The sequence below is a fragment of the Polypterus senegalus genome, chromosome 3, assembly GCF_016835505.1.
Source record: "Polypterus senegalus isolate Bchr_013 chromosome 3, ASM1683550v1, whole genome shotgun sequence".
Taxonomy (NCBI): domain Eukaryota; kingdom Metazoa; phylum Chordata; class Cladistia; order Polypteriformes; family Polypteridae; genus Polypterus; species Polypterus senegalus.
This window is the reverse complement of record NC_053156.1, coordinates 25,085,961-25,102,044: the sequence shown is the minus strand read 5'-3', so window position 1 is coordinate 25,102,044 and position 16,084 is coordinate 25,085,961. Positions and strand designations below refer to the sequence as shown.

At 42.5% G+C, this 16,084-nt stretch overlaps 1 protein-coding gene across 1 annotated transcript in view; it reads left to right on the top strand.

Annotated features, from left to right (window-relative positions):
• myg1 (myg1 exonuclease) overlaps nt 1–1,451 on the top strand; it is an 83,723-nt gene extending 82,272 nt beyond the window's left edge. Inside the window, exon 7 of the mRNA XM_039746812.1 lies at nt 1,207–1,451. Within this exon, the coding sequence (XP_039602746.1) occupies nt 1,207–1,396 (190 nt within the window). The 3' untranslated portion in view covers nt 1,397–1,451. The remainder of the gene's footprint in view (nt 1–1,206) is intronic.
• Nucleotides 1,452–16,084: the final 14,633 nt, after the last annotated feature.

The following is a 16,084-nucleotide window of genomic DNA, read 5'->3' as shown; positions in this document are numbered from 1 at the left end:
CAAAGTATTGAGCAAAGGCTGTGAATACTTATGTACATGTGATTTTTCAGTTTTGTTATTTTTAATAAATTTGCAAAAACCTCAAGTAAACTATTTTCACGTTGTCATTATGGGGTGTTGTGTGTAGAATTCTGAGGAAAAAATTAATTTAATCCATTTTGGAATAAGGCTGTAACATAACAAAATGTGGAAAAAGTGATGCACTTGTGAATACTTTCTGGATGCACTGTATGTTTTATATATATACATAAATAATACACACACCTAACCCACAGTGTAAGTATGGGTAAGTGTACATATAATGTGTATATATATATGTGTGTGTGTGTGTGTGTGCACACTTATATATTTATATAAATTATACACACATTGATGACCATGAACACGCATGTCTTTTTCAGTGTCTACACCAATGTCACTTGTTTTTTAGGTTATAATATTTTAATTTAGGTGCTTATAGTAATTGTTGTGACCCTGGGTTTAAATTGTTCCCCCTTGGCTTCACAACACTGTAGTAATCTGCAGTTTGCTCACCCAGTGTCTGCTGGGATTGTTTCACACGTCTCTTCAGCCGCTCTGTATCTGCTACACTTCCTGTATCTTCCAGGTAGCTCACCAGATAGTTTTGGTGTATCCATTGTTGTAAGACCCCCGGTGTTTTTCTTGCTCCCCACTCATATTTTTAATGGCGCTTGACCTCAGTGCTGCCCTCTGCCTGTCTTTAACTCCCCACACAAGCATTTATCTTTTTTTTTCTTTTTACATAGATGACGCTTAGATTCCCATTCCATGTAGGCAGAAATAGGATGTGCCCAAAAGCCCCCTTTTAGCCCCCTATCTACCAGTAAAAAGGTTCCTCATTGTCCCTGCACTGTTTTTTGTGGCCTTGGTTTAAAACCCCCCACGTTTATGGGTTCAGATTGCACCCTGCCTGAGCGCGTGAGCCTGACCAAGTCATTTCATCTTCCTACCTTTGACCTTGTGAGAAAGTTGTTATTAAAATTGTTGTGAAGTGCTTGGGATGGCCATTAAAGGAAACAGTTGATTGTCTCCTCTAGCGGGGAAGGAATCGACTGGAGGCGTCAACGGAGTTTTCCTAGTAGGAAGGCCAGAATGGTAAGATGAAGGCTTGTCTTGGTCAAGTGAAGGCGCTAGAGAGTAGGAGGTTTTGATCCACTGTGTCTCCATATGTCTTCTCTCCCTTAGACTCTCTCTGCCAGAGGCTTGGCGCGGCTTGCGTGATGAAAAACTATCCACCATCAGCGGAATCCCAGGCTGCATTTTTGTTCACTCTGGTGGCTTCATCGGTGGTAACCAAACCAAGGAAGGGGCTTTGGAGATGGCACGCAGAGCCCTGAAGGAAGCAGCGGTCTCCAACGGCACCAACTTGAGCTAGCCTTGTGCCGCCTTGTGGACTTGACTTTTATAATAAAACTCTAAGAAAAGACGAAGCAGGTGTGTGTTAAACATCATTTGTATAGTCGTGTCGAGGGCATGTGAGCCACAGAAGTGCTCTTTGTTTGATTTCCTTTTACACTTACTGCAAGTACACTGAAATATGAATGTGTTACATAGTATTGAGCACCTGAAGTATTGTGTTGTGAGGCTGAATGTGTCCCTGCTTTTACTTTAGCACTTCATCCCAACTGGCTTCACTATGTGGGATGCCCTCGGCTGAGCTGTTTGTTTTAGATTTAATTTTTAAACAAAAATCGCTTCACAAAACTTCTGCAGTACAACTAAAAAAAAATGGTTACTAATCATGAAGGTTTAACTCCTGTATGCTTCCCATCATGTCTTTGATTTAATGGAGCTGAGAGATAAAAATTTAAACAACTGTAACAATAAGCCGAGTTCCTGGCAGCACAAGACTGACAGGTGGACATCTTGCAAATACATTGACGGTGCCGTAAGTAGTTTGTGGTCATTTTCAAACTTCTTGTCTCTCTGTATATACGGTGCTGCTCAGAACACACCACTTTAAGCTGGCACGGGTGTTCTTCTGTGTGATTCAGAGATTCAGTAAAGGGTCCCAGCGGAGCACGAAACTGCCTTGGCATGGACCGGCCTGGGATGGGATAGCCGACTGGCCCCATAACGAGTGAATAACCTAACATCCATTTCCTTTGGGGAAAACCAGAGCATCTGGACGTGTGGAGAATATGCAGACTCCACCAAGGTAGTGACCTGGCCAGGAATTGAACCCAATCTCCTTGCCTCTTAAGCATCCACCAGCTTTACTTTGAAATGCAACGGGGCCGTGGGACATTCATACACACCTCTGTCTTGTAGTTCAGTCTCGCCTGACAAACACAGAAGCTGCCTTGCTGGTGTCCCCTCCTCAATGTCTGCGCCGTTCACTTTTTCTCAACCTATTATGTGCTTTCTGATGCAGCCTGTGTAGTCATATAAAATAGCAAGTACACCCCATAAGATGTTTTGTCTTTGTTAACTTTGGTGGATTTATATCAAGATTTAACTGTTAACGGTTATACTACAATCGTCATGCCACAATTACATTTTGTAGTCCACTGTATGAATGCACATTTTGTATGTGGATAAGAATAAGTGATGAGAGAGGATTATGTGTGACTCGGTCTTATTTAAACTTCAGACATGTAGTTTGTTGTTCAAGTGTGTTGTTTTTACCGTGCCTTTAGTCAAACGAGCTCTCCATGACCTCCCTGCAAGGGATTTAAAAATATCTCCAATGATCAACCATTCTACTGTCCAGAAGATCATCTACAAGTAGAGAAGATTTCAAACTGATGCCAGCTTTTCCAAGGCCGGGCCGCACCAGCCAGTTCACCCCAAGAGCAGAACAGGAGACACTGAAACGAGTCTCTAAGAACCCCAGAATTTTGCACGACTCTCCACGTTAACAAATTAGAATAAGATGGGAAGTGCACACGGAGAACATGGAGAGAGCATCAGGGCCAAAGTAATAGTTTGTCTTTGAAATACCTGAGGTAAAGGCCAGGACTGGAGCAATGTGCTCTGGCCAGATGAGGCAAAGATACGAGTTATTTGGCTACAGTACCAGAAGACGTGTATGGCAAAAGCAAAGACGCCATTTGAGTAGAAGAACCTGACAACATCTGTAAAGTGTGGTGGAAGAAATGTTCTGGTTTGTGGCTGCATCAGAGCCCGGGCAGCTCACCATCACAGAATCCACCATCAGTTCTTCATTGTACACAGTGGTGCTTAAGGATACTGTGAGGCCATTTTAAAGAAGATTACAGCTCGCCTGAAAGTGGACCTTGCAATACAACAGTGACCCTAAGCAAACCAGTAAACACATCAAGAAGTAGTTTTAAGGAAATGGAGGGTTGTGGAATGGCCAAGTCAAGGCCCGGATCTGAAACCCATTAACATGCTGTAGGGCAGGAGTGTCAAACTCTGGTCCTGGTGGGCCGCAGTGGCTGCAGGTTTTCATTCTAACCACCTTCTTAATTAGTGACCTGTTTTTGCTGCTAATTAACTTTTGCCTTAGTTTTAATTAACTCCGCTCAGGCCCCTTAGTTCCTTCTTTTTCCTTAATTAGCAGCCAAACAGTAATGTGACACAAAACAAACAAACAAACAGGTGACCAGCTAACCACATTATCCGAACATAAAGAAAGGTGATGGATGGTCTTGGTAAGGTTGATCTCTCAGGTCAATAATCAGAAACAGAAAATCAACCATTTTGGAAATGTCTGCTGTGGCAGAATGAGAGCAGCAATAAGTCGTGGAATTAAATAACCGGTTTAATGAACAGCAAGAATTGGCTTCTCATTAAGAAACTGGTTGGAGTTTGAAATCCCAGTTTAGCTGGTCATCTGTCGGCTCGTTTCACATCTCATTTCTGTTTGGCTGCCATTTAATGAAGAAAAGAATCAATTGAGAGGACTGAATCCTTAAAAACAGGGCTACTAAAATGAAGGGAAAAGAAGTTAATCAGCAGTGAAAACTGTTAGAATGAAAACCTGCAGCCACTGCGGCCCTCCAGGCCTGGAGTTCGACACCCCTGCTGTAGGGGGATTTGAAGTGGGCTGCACCCACAAGACACCCCTCAAACATCACACGGCTGGAACAATTCTGAATTGAGGAGTGGGAAGAACTTTCTTCCAGTCGATGTCCGAGTCCTCTGGACAGACTTGAGGTGGGAACACCCGATATGAGAGCCAAGGAAGGACTTTTTTTTTTTGGTTGTTAATTTAACTTTGCAATGATTTATTTAACTTTTTTTTTTTTCAATTCCATCATTTAAACATTACCTTTAAATAAAGGTGAAGGTCCGATCTTTATATGTTAAGAAAGGGTTAAACAAAGAATCATGTCACAGGGTGTACTTTTCGCTTTGAAATGACCACCCACCATAGGCAAGGATCATGAGGTCTTGCTCCACCAAATGTGTTGCAGATTCTGAAACGTTGGAGATTAGTCTTGTGTGCTTTGAGACCTCCGCCCAGCAGGAGTTTCTGTAACAATTTAAAACAAGTTTCATGTTTGCAAGTTTTCCCCTTGTCATTCATACTGATCCTGCACTCGGTACTCCATGGCAACTAATGATCTTCACGTAGTGTTTTGAGCTTTCAAGACCTCCGTGCTGCTGTCACTATTGTGTCGTCACCTGTATTGTCACTGCCAGCTGACAGTGTGTGGAAGGCTGGCTGTGAAATCTGAAAGCAGAGCTCCTTTCCAGAAAGGTTTTTGTGAACTTCCTTTTATGCCCACTAGTGGTTACCTATGCAGTAAATCGGGGGTCTCCAACTCAGTCCTAGGGACCCTCTATGGCTGCAAGCTTTTGTTCCAATCAGCTTCACACTCGGTGATAATAATTGTTCTAATTTAATTAGCCGGGCTTTTTTCTCCTCTTCTATTCTCCAGGTGGAGTGATGGCTCTGAGTCTGAGGATCTGTGCCAGCAATCAGAAGGTTGCCAGTTCAAATCCCGTAAATGCCAGTAGTGATTTCACTCCATTTTGGCCCTTGAGCACGGCCCTTAACCTGCAATTGCTCTGTCCTGGGTATGATGATAATCTGCATCCAGCCACATCGGCAGGTCCTCCAACGTACAGGGAGCACTTGGGGGTTGGTGGCAGGATTGGCACTCCAGTCACCATTAAAACCTCACCCCGTTGCAGCGTGGTGTACAGCAGCTCTTGGCTCCTAATCTGAGATCCTGAGGTGGGTGTAGCAACACGCTGTGTCAGCACATGCGCCTAACCTCTCTTCTCCTACATTCAGAAAAGCACACTAGAATGATGTTTACATCTATAAAGTACAGCGTGAGCCAAAAAGAAGTTCCACAAAAATGTTACAAGATCAAAAACATTTCATTATGACACAAGCTAAGGGTATACAAAATAGATTATTTTTTTCCATTGTGTTTTAAAAATGATGTCTTCAAGGTGGTGGCCATCATTAGCGATCCACTCTTTGAGACGATTTCTGAATGCGCGCGTGACTCGTTCGGCCATTTCAAGGGGAATAGCGTCCTTGAGGGCTTCAAGGTTTTGAGGTCAGTGTGTATACACTGTGTGCACAATTATTAGGCAAGTGAGTATTTTGACCATATCATCATTTTTAATGCGTATATTCCAACTCCAAGCTGTATTAACTTGAATGCTTATTGGATTTAAGCACGTCAGGTGATGTGTATTTGTGTAATGAGGGAGGGTGTGGCCTAAGGAGATCAACACCCTATATCAAGGTGTGCAGAATTATTAGGCAGCTAGTTTTCCTCAGGCAAAACGGGCCAAAAAGAGATTTAACTGACTCTGAAAAGTCAAAAATTGTAAAAAGTCTTTCAGAGGGATGCAGCACTTTTGGAATTGCTAAGATATTGGTGTGTGATCACAGAACCATCAAACATTTTGTTGCAAATAGTCAACAGGGTCGCAAGAAACGTGTTGAGAACAAAAGACGCAAATTAGCTGCCAAAGATTTGAGAAGAATCAAACGTGAAGCTACCAGGAACCCATTATCCTCCAGTACTTTCATATTCCAGAGCTGCAACCTACCTGGAGTGCCCAGAAGTACAAGGTGTTCAGTGCTCAAAGACATGGCCAAGGTAAGGAGGGCTGAAACCCAACCACCACTGAACAAGAAACATAAGTTGAAACGTCAAAACTGGGCCAAGAAATATCTGAAGACAGATTTTTTTCAAAGGTTTTATGGACCGATGAGATGAGAGTGACTCTTGATGGACCAGATGGATGGACCTGTGGATCAGTAATGGGCACAGAGCTCCACTCCAACGTGGAGGTGGGGTACTGGTATGAGCTGGTATTTTTAAAGATGAGCTAGTTGGACCTTTTGCATTGAAGATGAACTCAAAATCAACTCCCAAACCTACTGCCAGTTTTTCGAAGACGCTTTCTTCAAACAGTGATACAAGAAGAAGACCATGATTTTTATGCAGGCCAATGCTCCATCACTTGCATCGAAGTTCTCCACTGCGTGGCCAGCCAGTAAAGGCCTTAAAGATGAAGGAATAATGACATGGCCCCCTTCCTCATCTGACCTAAACCCTATCGAGAACTTGTGGGCACTTCTTAAACGCTAGATTTACGGGGGAGAAAAACAATACACCTCTCTGAAGAGTGTCTGGGAGGCTGTAGTCACTGCTCCACAAAAAGCTGATCGTCAACAGATCAAGAAACTGACAGACTCCATGAATGGAAAGGCTTATGACTGTTATTGGAAAGAAGGGTGGCTATATTGGTCATTGATTGATTGATTGATTTTTTTTTGAAATGTCAGAGATGTTTATTTGTAAATTTTGAGGTGTTTGTTTATTATTCTCACTATAACAGATGAAAATAAACAAGTGAGATGGGAAAATTTTCATTTTTCCTTTAGTTGCATAATAAATCTGCACACTAATAGTTGCCTAATAATTGTGTGCACATATGTATTCCCCTGATGATGTTCACACTCACATTTCCGTTGTGAAACATTCAGGTTTCAGGTTTATTAACATTTTGGATTGACTGATAGCACTGTGTTTGTTCCATATTAAAATTAATCCTCAAAAATACAACTTGCCTAATAATTGTGCACACAATGTACCTTCAACTTGAGCAGAAATCGCACGGAGCGAGATCAGGTGAACGTGAAGGCCACCTGACATCGCCGCACACGGAGATCAGCTTCCCCGGAAAACATTTCCCATAAAACTTGCATGGATGTCCACGCCGCATGAGCTGTTGCTCCATCCTGCTGACACCAGGCCTCCACCACATCCATTTCTTCCAGTTCTCTAGCATTTCAGTGTAACATTCTGAAGTGATGGTGACCGTTGCCCACCACCTCCTCAACAAAGTAAGGGCCTACAGTGCCAAATTCTGCAGCGGCGCACCAAACTGTAACACACTCACTGGGCGGGGGTCTCTGATGAAGTTCACAAGGGTTGGTTTGAGCTCAGTGGTGAAAGTTTTGCATATTTATACAACCATTCAAATGGAATTATGACGATGACATCTCGATGAGCGGTTTGCAGAATGTCCGCCCACAACTCTCTACGACTCTCCCAGCCTCTCTCAGCGAGTTCCTGCACTGCCATCATTTTGTATCGATGGAAGTTAAGGTCCTCGTGCAAAGTCCTCCTCAGACACGGGTTGGGAATGCCCAAGGCAGAAGGAGACTGCAGAATTGATGGCCTTCCAGCTTAGATGTTCTTGTGCAGTCCGAGGGCAGCCTGGAGGTTTTCTGTTCAATGTTGTTGTACCCGTATGTCTAAATTTAGCCACCCGCTGAAGAATTGTCTTTCCGATTTGGGACGTCACCATTAGGAGGAAAGCTGAAGTGCGTTTGGAAGGCAAGTTGTGTAGTGATGATGGATTCGTTGTTTTTGAAGAACACTTTGACAGCGAAAGCACCGTGTGCACCTGACCAAGGCGTGTGGCCGACTGAAAACTACAAGGGATCAGCCTATCGAAGGACCCCCCGCACCTTAACCCGCTCGACTGCCTCTACCTGGCACAATGACGTTGAGAAATGTGCTACTTCATTTTGCCTCACCCTTTTATTTAGAAGCATTTCTGTTTTTTCAATATCTTTGAATACTTATTTGTTTTCTGTTCTTTTGACCTTTGTCTGTGTAGCTTCCTTCTTTTGTTGTATCCTAATAATGACAATTAAAATAGAAGCCGTGCAGACACTTGAGAAAACCACATTGAATGATGAAAGGCTGCAACTACCATAGCATCAGACCCACTGATTAATAAATAATGGATAAAATAACAAGAAAACCTGGAAAAGAACAATGAAAATACTGTTAAAAAGTACAAAAAAAACCATATAACTGCTTAGTACATTTTAACAAAAGCTTACCAAACTTAGCTTCGTAATTTGTACCTTGACTCCAAAACACAGAAACCAGGTAATAACAGGTCACTCCATTAGGCTGGCATAATTTTAAGGACGTTATAAAGAGAACTCTGTATAAAGATCTGAAATCCTGCTTTCACTTTTTCATTCTGTGGTGTTGGGTGTTGTTTAATGAGGGAAAAAAAACCAAAAGAATTGAAATGATTTTAGCACAAGCTGGTAACGTAACAAAATGTGACCAAAGTGACGGGGTCTGGAGACCACCTGAAGGCACATGTACTGTAAGGAGACTGTACTTTCTCCGGTCCTGTTCAATCTATATACATCAGACTTCCAATACAACTCGGAGTCCTGTCACGTGGAAAAGTTTGCTGACGACACTGCTATGGTGGGCTGCATCAGGAGTGGGCAGGAGGAGTATAGGAAGCTAATCAAAGACTTTGTTAAATGGTGCGACTCAAACCACTTACACCTTAACACCAACAAGACCAAGGAGCTGGTGGTGGATTTTAGGAGGCCCAGGCCCCTCATGGACCCCGTGATCATCAGAGGTGACTGTGCAGAGGGTGCAGACCTATAAATACCTGGGAGTGCAGCTAGATGACAAATTGGACTGGACTGCCAATACTGATGCTCTATGTAAGAAAGGTCAGAGCAGAATATACTTTCTGAGAAGGTTGGCATCCTTCGACATCTGTAGTAAGATGCTGCAGATGTTCTATCAGACGGTTGTGGCGAGTGCCCTCTTCTACACGGTGGTGTGCTGGGGATGCAGCATAAAGAAGGACGCCTCACGCCTGGACAAACTGGTGAGGAAGGCAGGCTCTATTGTAGGCATGGAGCTGGACAGTTTGACATCCGTGGCAGAGCGACGGGCGCTGAGCAGACTCCTGCCAATCATGGAGAATCCACTAAACAGGATCATCTCCAGACAGAGGAGCAACTTCAGCGACAGACAGACTGCTGTCACCATCCTGCTCCACTGACAGACTGAGGAGACCCCACACTATGCGACTCATCAGTTCCACCCATGGGGGTAAACGTTAACATTATACAAAGTTATTGTCTGTTTTACCAGCATTGTTATCACTCTTTAATTTAATTTAATTTTTTTTTTATTAGTATGCTGCTGCTGGAGTATGTGAATTTCCCCTTGGGATTAATAAAGTTTCATCTATCTATCATATAGTGCCTTTCATATCTATCTGTACACACAGAACAGCAGGCACACAAGATGGAGGTAAGCAGTTCACGGTGTTGATCTTGAAAACGTTACGTGCATTAGGAATGATTGGCTATGGTGGGCTCCGTGGCTGCTCCTCGTCAAAACTCATCGTTTATTTCTGCTTTTGTTCCATATTAACAAACACAATTTAGTAAATTAAAACTAACGGGAATTAAGCGACATCAGGACGGACGGTGAAAATGAATTTGATCAATCTGCTGCTCTGTAGATTACTGCCAGGCGCGGGGGCAAAAACAGCATTAAGTTACAGAGACAAAAAAGGATTTTCCTTCTTAAAAGCGGGATAATTAGCGGCAGATCCAGAGACAGCCGCGTTTTTATCTCATTAACTCCGGCTTGAGCAAAACTCTGCATCTGCCGAACTGCTTTTTAATTAACAATCATCCTCTACAAATTAGTGAATGGCGCACGCTGCGCTTTCCAGTTCGGCGTTAATGAATATTGTCCGACCCCCCCAGCAAAAAAAAAAACAACAGACTCGGGGGCTGCCAAACGGCGAGGCTTTGTCCTTCTGCGATTACAAGCCTGGTCTCCTGCACACACAGCCACGTTTTCAAGCTAAAATCATCAAACGAGCGGCTTTCGGGCGGCCCGCCTGCGCTCCCCTCCATAGGAGCCGCTTGATTGATTTGGTTTTTCTAAACAGCTGGGAGGGGAAAAAAAGAAAGAAAAAGACAAGAGAAATGATGGGGGCTCACCTCCTGGCAAGGGGTCGATCGAGTGTTACGAACTGGACTCGGGTGGGGGGGTGGGGTCACCTCTAGCCCCTCCTAATGTCTAAATCAACCTGAAGGACCCGTCTGTCACTCAGAATAACTGAGGGAGACGTTACAGGAATCTGTTTGATGGAGAAGGCTGTGCGAGGCTCAGAGATCACTTTGTCTCAGACAGCGCCAAGAATCGACCATACCTAGTAACACCGCGGAGACCCCAAGTCTGCAAAGCATGGCCTGACTTCACAGATGGGGTGTTCAGGGTATCGGCACATCCTAGAAGATCGCAGCGCCATTGGAGCGTCCATGTTCAGGAGCGCAGGTGAACGACTGAGGAGGTCCATACTTACGGTGGCATTCACAGAACAGAACTGCCAGGTTAACAGAGGCACATCTGTATAGAGCAGGGGTGCCCAATGCGTCGATCGCGATCGACCGGTAGATCGGAAAGGTAGTGCAGGTAGATCGCGTTGCATTCAAAATAATTTTTTTAAACGTTAGTCTATCATATTTCCTTCCTATGGCATTTGCCACTTGATTGACATACAGGGTGGCCAGTCTGAGATCTCTTTTCTTCTAACACACTGGTCATCCTGCACGCACGATCAAACGCGCGAGCTACTGTAATCTAGTTAGCCTTCCAATTTATATCGACTAAAGAAGGGATTTTAAAAAAATGCTGTTTATGGGCTGGATGTGGAATTGGAAGAGGATTTTTTTCCTCTCATAATATCAGAATCGAAGTGCGTTTGTCTGATCTGTCAATCTATCAGTGCTATTACAAAGAAGGAAAATGTGGAAAGGCACTTTTGAACTGTTCATAAAATCTACGAAACTGACTTCCTTCCGAAAAGCGATCTGAGAAAGAAAAAGGAGAGGGAACTAAAATCGCAGTTAATCGGACAGCCGTCATTTTTCACTCGGCTGATTTCAAAAGCAAAAGGTAGACACACCGAAGCATCGTTCCGGGTGAGTCACTCGATCATTAAGCATAAGAAGTCCTTCCAGGATGGAGAGATGATACAAGATGCCTTCGTTGAGGTAGATGGCTAGGGAGAAATTCCTGCTGAGATTTCAAGACCCCTGGCCGGAGAAAAAGGAGTTTCTCCTTGTCATTAAAATGCAGAATACAAGCAACTTAATGACGGTCAATGGCCGCTAGACTTGGCATTTTTTCCGATCTGACCAACATGTTGAATGAGTTTAATTTACAGCTGCAAGGTTAATAGAAAACCACGATCAATATGATTAGCTCAGTTAATGCTTTCAAATGAAAAATGCAACATCTGTCCTCAAAGCTGCAGCGCCTTGACTTGGGGAACATCCAAAACCTCACGTCAGAGCTGGAGACGCAATGGAAGGCGTGTGTGCAACTTGACAGTGTGAGCTACACAGAGCAGATTGAAAATTGTCTGTCAGACTTTATCTAATGGAAAAAAAAGTAACGATTTGAGTGTTGCCCAAAGTAGCGGAGTAAGAGTAGCGCTTCTTCTTCACAAATGTACTCAAGTAAAAGTAAAAAGTATGGTGCAGTAAAACTACTCTTAGAAGTACAATTGTTTTAAAAAGTTACTCAAGTAAATGTAACTCGTTACTACCCACCTCTGATACTCAGTATATATATTTATCATTTATATAATCTCATTTCTATTGTAGGTAGATCATTTTGTCCTGGTCATTTTAAAAGTAGCTCGCAAGCCAAAAAAGTGTGGGCATCCCCTGGTACAGAGGGTCTCAAACGAGGAGGACACACAGAGAGGTGTGAAAGGAAGGACTGCATAACAGGTAGGAAACCCTGTTGGAGGGCCCAGTGCTGGCTGGGATTGGCTGACTCTGTGTTAGGATACAGAGGGTTGGATAATGACTGACTGAGACACTGTTGGTGGATGGCTCTCGTCAGGCCTATCCAGGGAGGGTTTAGATTTGGGCTCTGGCCGGGCCACTCAAGAACATTCACAGTGTTGTCCTGAAGCCACTTCTGTGATGTCTTTGCTTTCTGCTTAGGGCCATTGAACCTTCAGCCCAGTTGGAGGTCCAGATCACTCTGGGCAGGTTTCCATTACTGTACTTTGCTCCAGTGAGGTGTCCCTCAGTCCTGTGTGGTCCTCCAGTATTGCACAGGTGGTGAACAGTAAATGGTTTCCACCAAACCTAATGCTAATCTTGCTTTCATGAGACCAGAGAGTCTCATTTCTCACATCCTGAGGAGTGTCCCTTAAGTGCCTTTTTGCAGACTCCGAGGGGGCTTTCATTTGTCGCCTGGCCACTCTTCCATAAATCGCAGATCGGTGGAGTGTCACAGTGATGGTTGTCCCACAGCAAGTTTCTCCCATCTCCACACAGGTTTTGTGGAGCGCAGCCAGAGTGTCCATCATGTTCTTGGTCACCTCTCTTACCCACAAATGACTCTGTTTGGCTGGGTGGTCAGCTCTAGAAAGAGTCATGGCTGTTCCAAACATCTTCCTTCATTTAAGAATTATGGAGAGCATTCACTGCTGCAGACATGTCGTTGTAGCCTTCCCCCCGATCTGAGCCTCACCATAATCCTGTCTCTTTGCCCACCTGTTGCCCTCCTATAGACAGGTGTGTGTTTTTTTCCGTAATGCGACCAGTCAGTTCAATTGATCACCGGTGGACTTCAAAACCAGGTGCAGAAACATCTCAACAAAATGGGACATTCCTGAGCCAAACTGCAAAGGGTCTGAATACTTCTGTCAATATGATACTTCTGTTGGTTTCTTTCTTATTATTTTTTATAAATTTGCAAACCGTTCTAAAATTCCGGTCTTCACTTTGGATTTAAATGATTTTAGCACAAGGCTGCAACATAACCAAATGTGTACAAAGTGAAGGTAGTCCGTGGATACCGAACATAATTTGAATCTGAATTTCCCCTTAGGTTTATCTAACCTAATAAATTAAAAACAACTAAGCCTGTTTTAATATCACCATTAATACAAACTAGTAGAAGTAATTAGAAATGAACTCTTCTAACCCGGCTGTGTCCCTGTCGAGACGCGGCTCCTCTTTGGTGTGTATGTTTGTATCCTTTAGCTCAGACATCAAGCAGGGTGCGTGTTTGCGGTCACATCTCTTTACTTTCACTAATGGCTGCTTTCATGGTGACACTCATTTCCCAACACGGTAACCCTGTGAATAAACCATCGGGGAGGCCGCAGAGGTCAGCCGTGGGCCGCATTCATTCATTCATTTCTTCTCTGTCTGGCCTGAAGGTGTTTGGTATTCCTGCCAGGCGCACAGGAGGCAGCGGCATCTGGCGCTCTGCCACTTGCTAGCGAATGCCCAGCTCGCCTCCATGTTGTGGTGGCGGAGATTAAAACTTGTTGCCTGAAGGTCAGCTGCTTGGCCAGTGGTCAACCCTGCCTGCCCAGAATCCCACTCCACTCGTAGTAATGGCTGAACCGCATTCGAGTCAAGGGTCGTATAGCCAAGCCTTTGGCGAGTGAGCTATGAAGCCCCGTCTTTAAAGGGGGCACTGTGTAAAAAAAAGTATAAGGGGCACTGTGTAAAACAGCCAAGAGAGTCACAGTAGTAACAGGCTAGGCAGAGTGACAAATTCCCTACTGCTGCTGTCAAACTGATCTGATAAAGCCGAAGTCCTCAACTCTGGTCCTGGAGGTCTGCAGTGGCTGCAGGTTTTAATCCCAGGCTGTGATAGACACCCCTAAAATGGAAGAATGGAGGAAGGCAGCTACTTGTGCGACACTGCCTCCCCCAAAACACTTCCCTGGAGTCTAGATAGATAGATAGATAGATATGGTACTATATAAATGATAGATAGATAGATAGATAGATAGATAGATAGATATGTAAGGTACTATATAAATGATAGATAGATAGATAGATTGATATGTAAGGTGCTATATAAATGATAGATAGATAGATAGATAGATATATAAGGTGCTATATAAATGATAGATAGATAGATAGATATGTAAGGTGCTATATAAATGATAGATAGATAGATATATAAGGTGCTATATAAATGATAGATAGATAGATAGATATATAAGGTGTTATATAAATGATAGATAGATAGATAGATATGTAAGGTGCTATATAAATGATAGATAGATAGATAGATATGTAAGGTACTATATAAATGATAGATAGATAGATATGTAAGGTACTATATAAATGATAGATAGATATGTAAGGTACTATATAAATGATAGATAGATATATAAGGTGCTATATAAATGATAGATAGATAGATAGATATGTAAGGTGCTATATAAATGATAGATAGATAGATAGATAGATATGTAAGGTACTATATAAATGATAGATAGATAGATAAGGTACTATATAAATGATAGATAGATAGATATGTAAGGTACTATATAAATGATAGATAGATAGATAGATATGTAAGGTGCTATATAAATGATAGATAGATAGATATATAAGGTGTTATATAAATGATAGATAGATAGATAGATAGATATGTAAGGTACTATATAAATGATAGATAGATATGTAAGGTACTATATAAATGATAGATAGATAGATATGTAAGGTACTATATAAATGATAGATAGATAGATAGATAAGGTACTATATAAATGATAGATAGATAGATATGTAAGGTACTATATAAATGATAGATAGATAGATAAGGTACTATATAAATGATAGATAGATAGATAGATAGATATGTAAGGTGCTATATAAATGATAGATAGATAGATATATAAGGTGTTATATAAATGATAGATAGATAGATAGATCGATATATAAGGTGTTATATAAATGATAGATAGATAGATAGATATGTAAGGTACTATATAAATGATAGATAGATAGATAGATCGATAAGGTACTATATAAATGATAGATAGATAGATAGATAAGGTGTTATATAAATGATAGATAGATAGATAGATATGTAAGGTACTATATAAATGATAGATAGATAGATAGATATGTAAGGTACTATATAAATGATAGATAGATAGATAGATAGATAGATAGATAGATAGATAGATAGATAGATAGATAGATAGATAGATAGATAGATAGATAGATAGATACTTTAGTAATTCCCACAGGGCATCCTGGGACTTGGAGTTCGGTTTCTCAGCCCTGTTGGGTGCCGCCAGGGGGGGAGCTGGGGACTCGCGCTTTCTCTTATAGCTCGGAAGTAGTAGGAAGTCACGAGGACGGGAGCCCCAAAGTACTGATTAAAGAACTTGAATTCTCCAGCTGACCCGGAAGTGCCGGCAAGTCACATGGGAGGAAGAACAGAAGCACTTCCGGGTCAAGGACTATTTAAAGGAGTGCTGGGAACCCAGCAAGGGAGCCCGAGTCGGGTGGAGGAGAAGAGAATTGTATTTATTACTGTACTTATTACTTGCCTGTTTATTGGTGGCTGTGGTGCTTAGGGCACCATTATTGAGAAGAAATGATAGTAAAAAGTTGAAAATGATATATATAAAAATACTTTTTTAAAAACCACACTTACCGTATAAGCTCCAACAGTGGCCCCGGCGTTTATTTGCAAAACTAGCCTCGGCTCCCAGCGCTTAATAGAGACCGGTTGCTCTTAGAGACCGGCCATTATTAAAAATAAAAAACCTTCAGGACGCAATATTTTTTTCGCGCGTGTCGGTACAGGTAGGTACACAGAAATATTGGCTAATATTACAAACAGCTACTTTATTTGAATTTCATATGCTGCATAGGACTGTTAAAGATAAATGGCAATGTCTTTCCGTACCTTTCGCTGCTATTCATCGTCCAAATCCGCAGTGACGGCTTCGTTGTTGTCCAGTTCACTATCGTCTT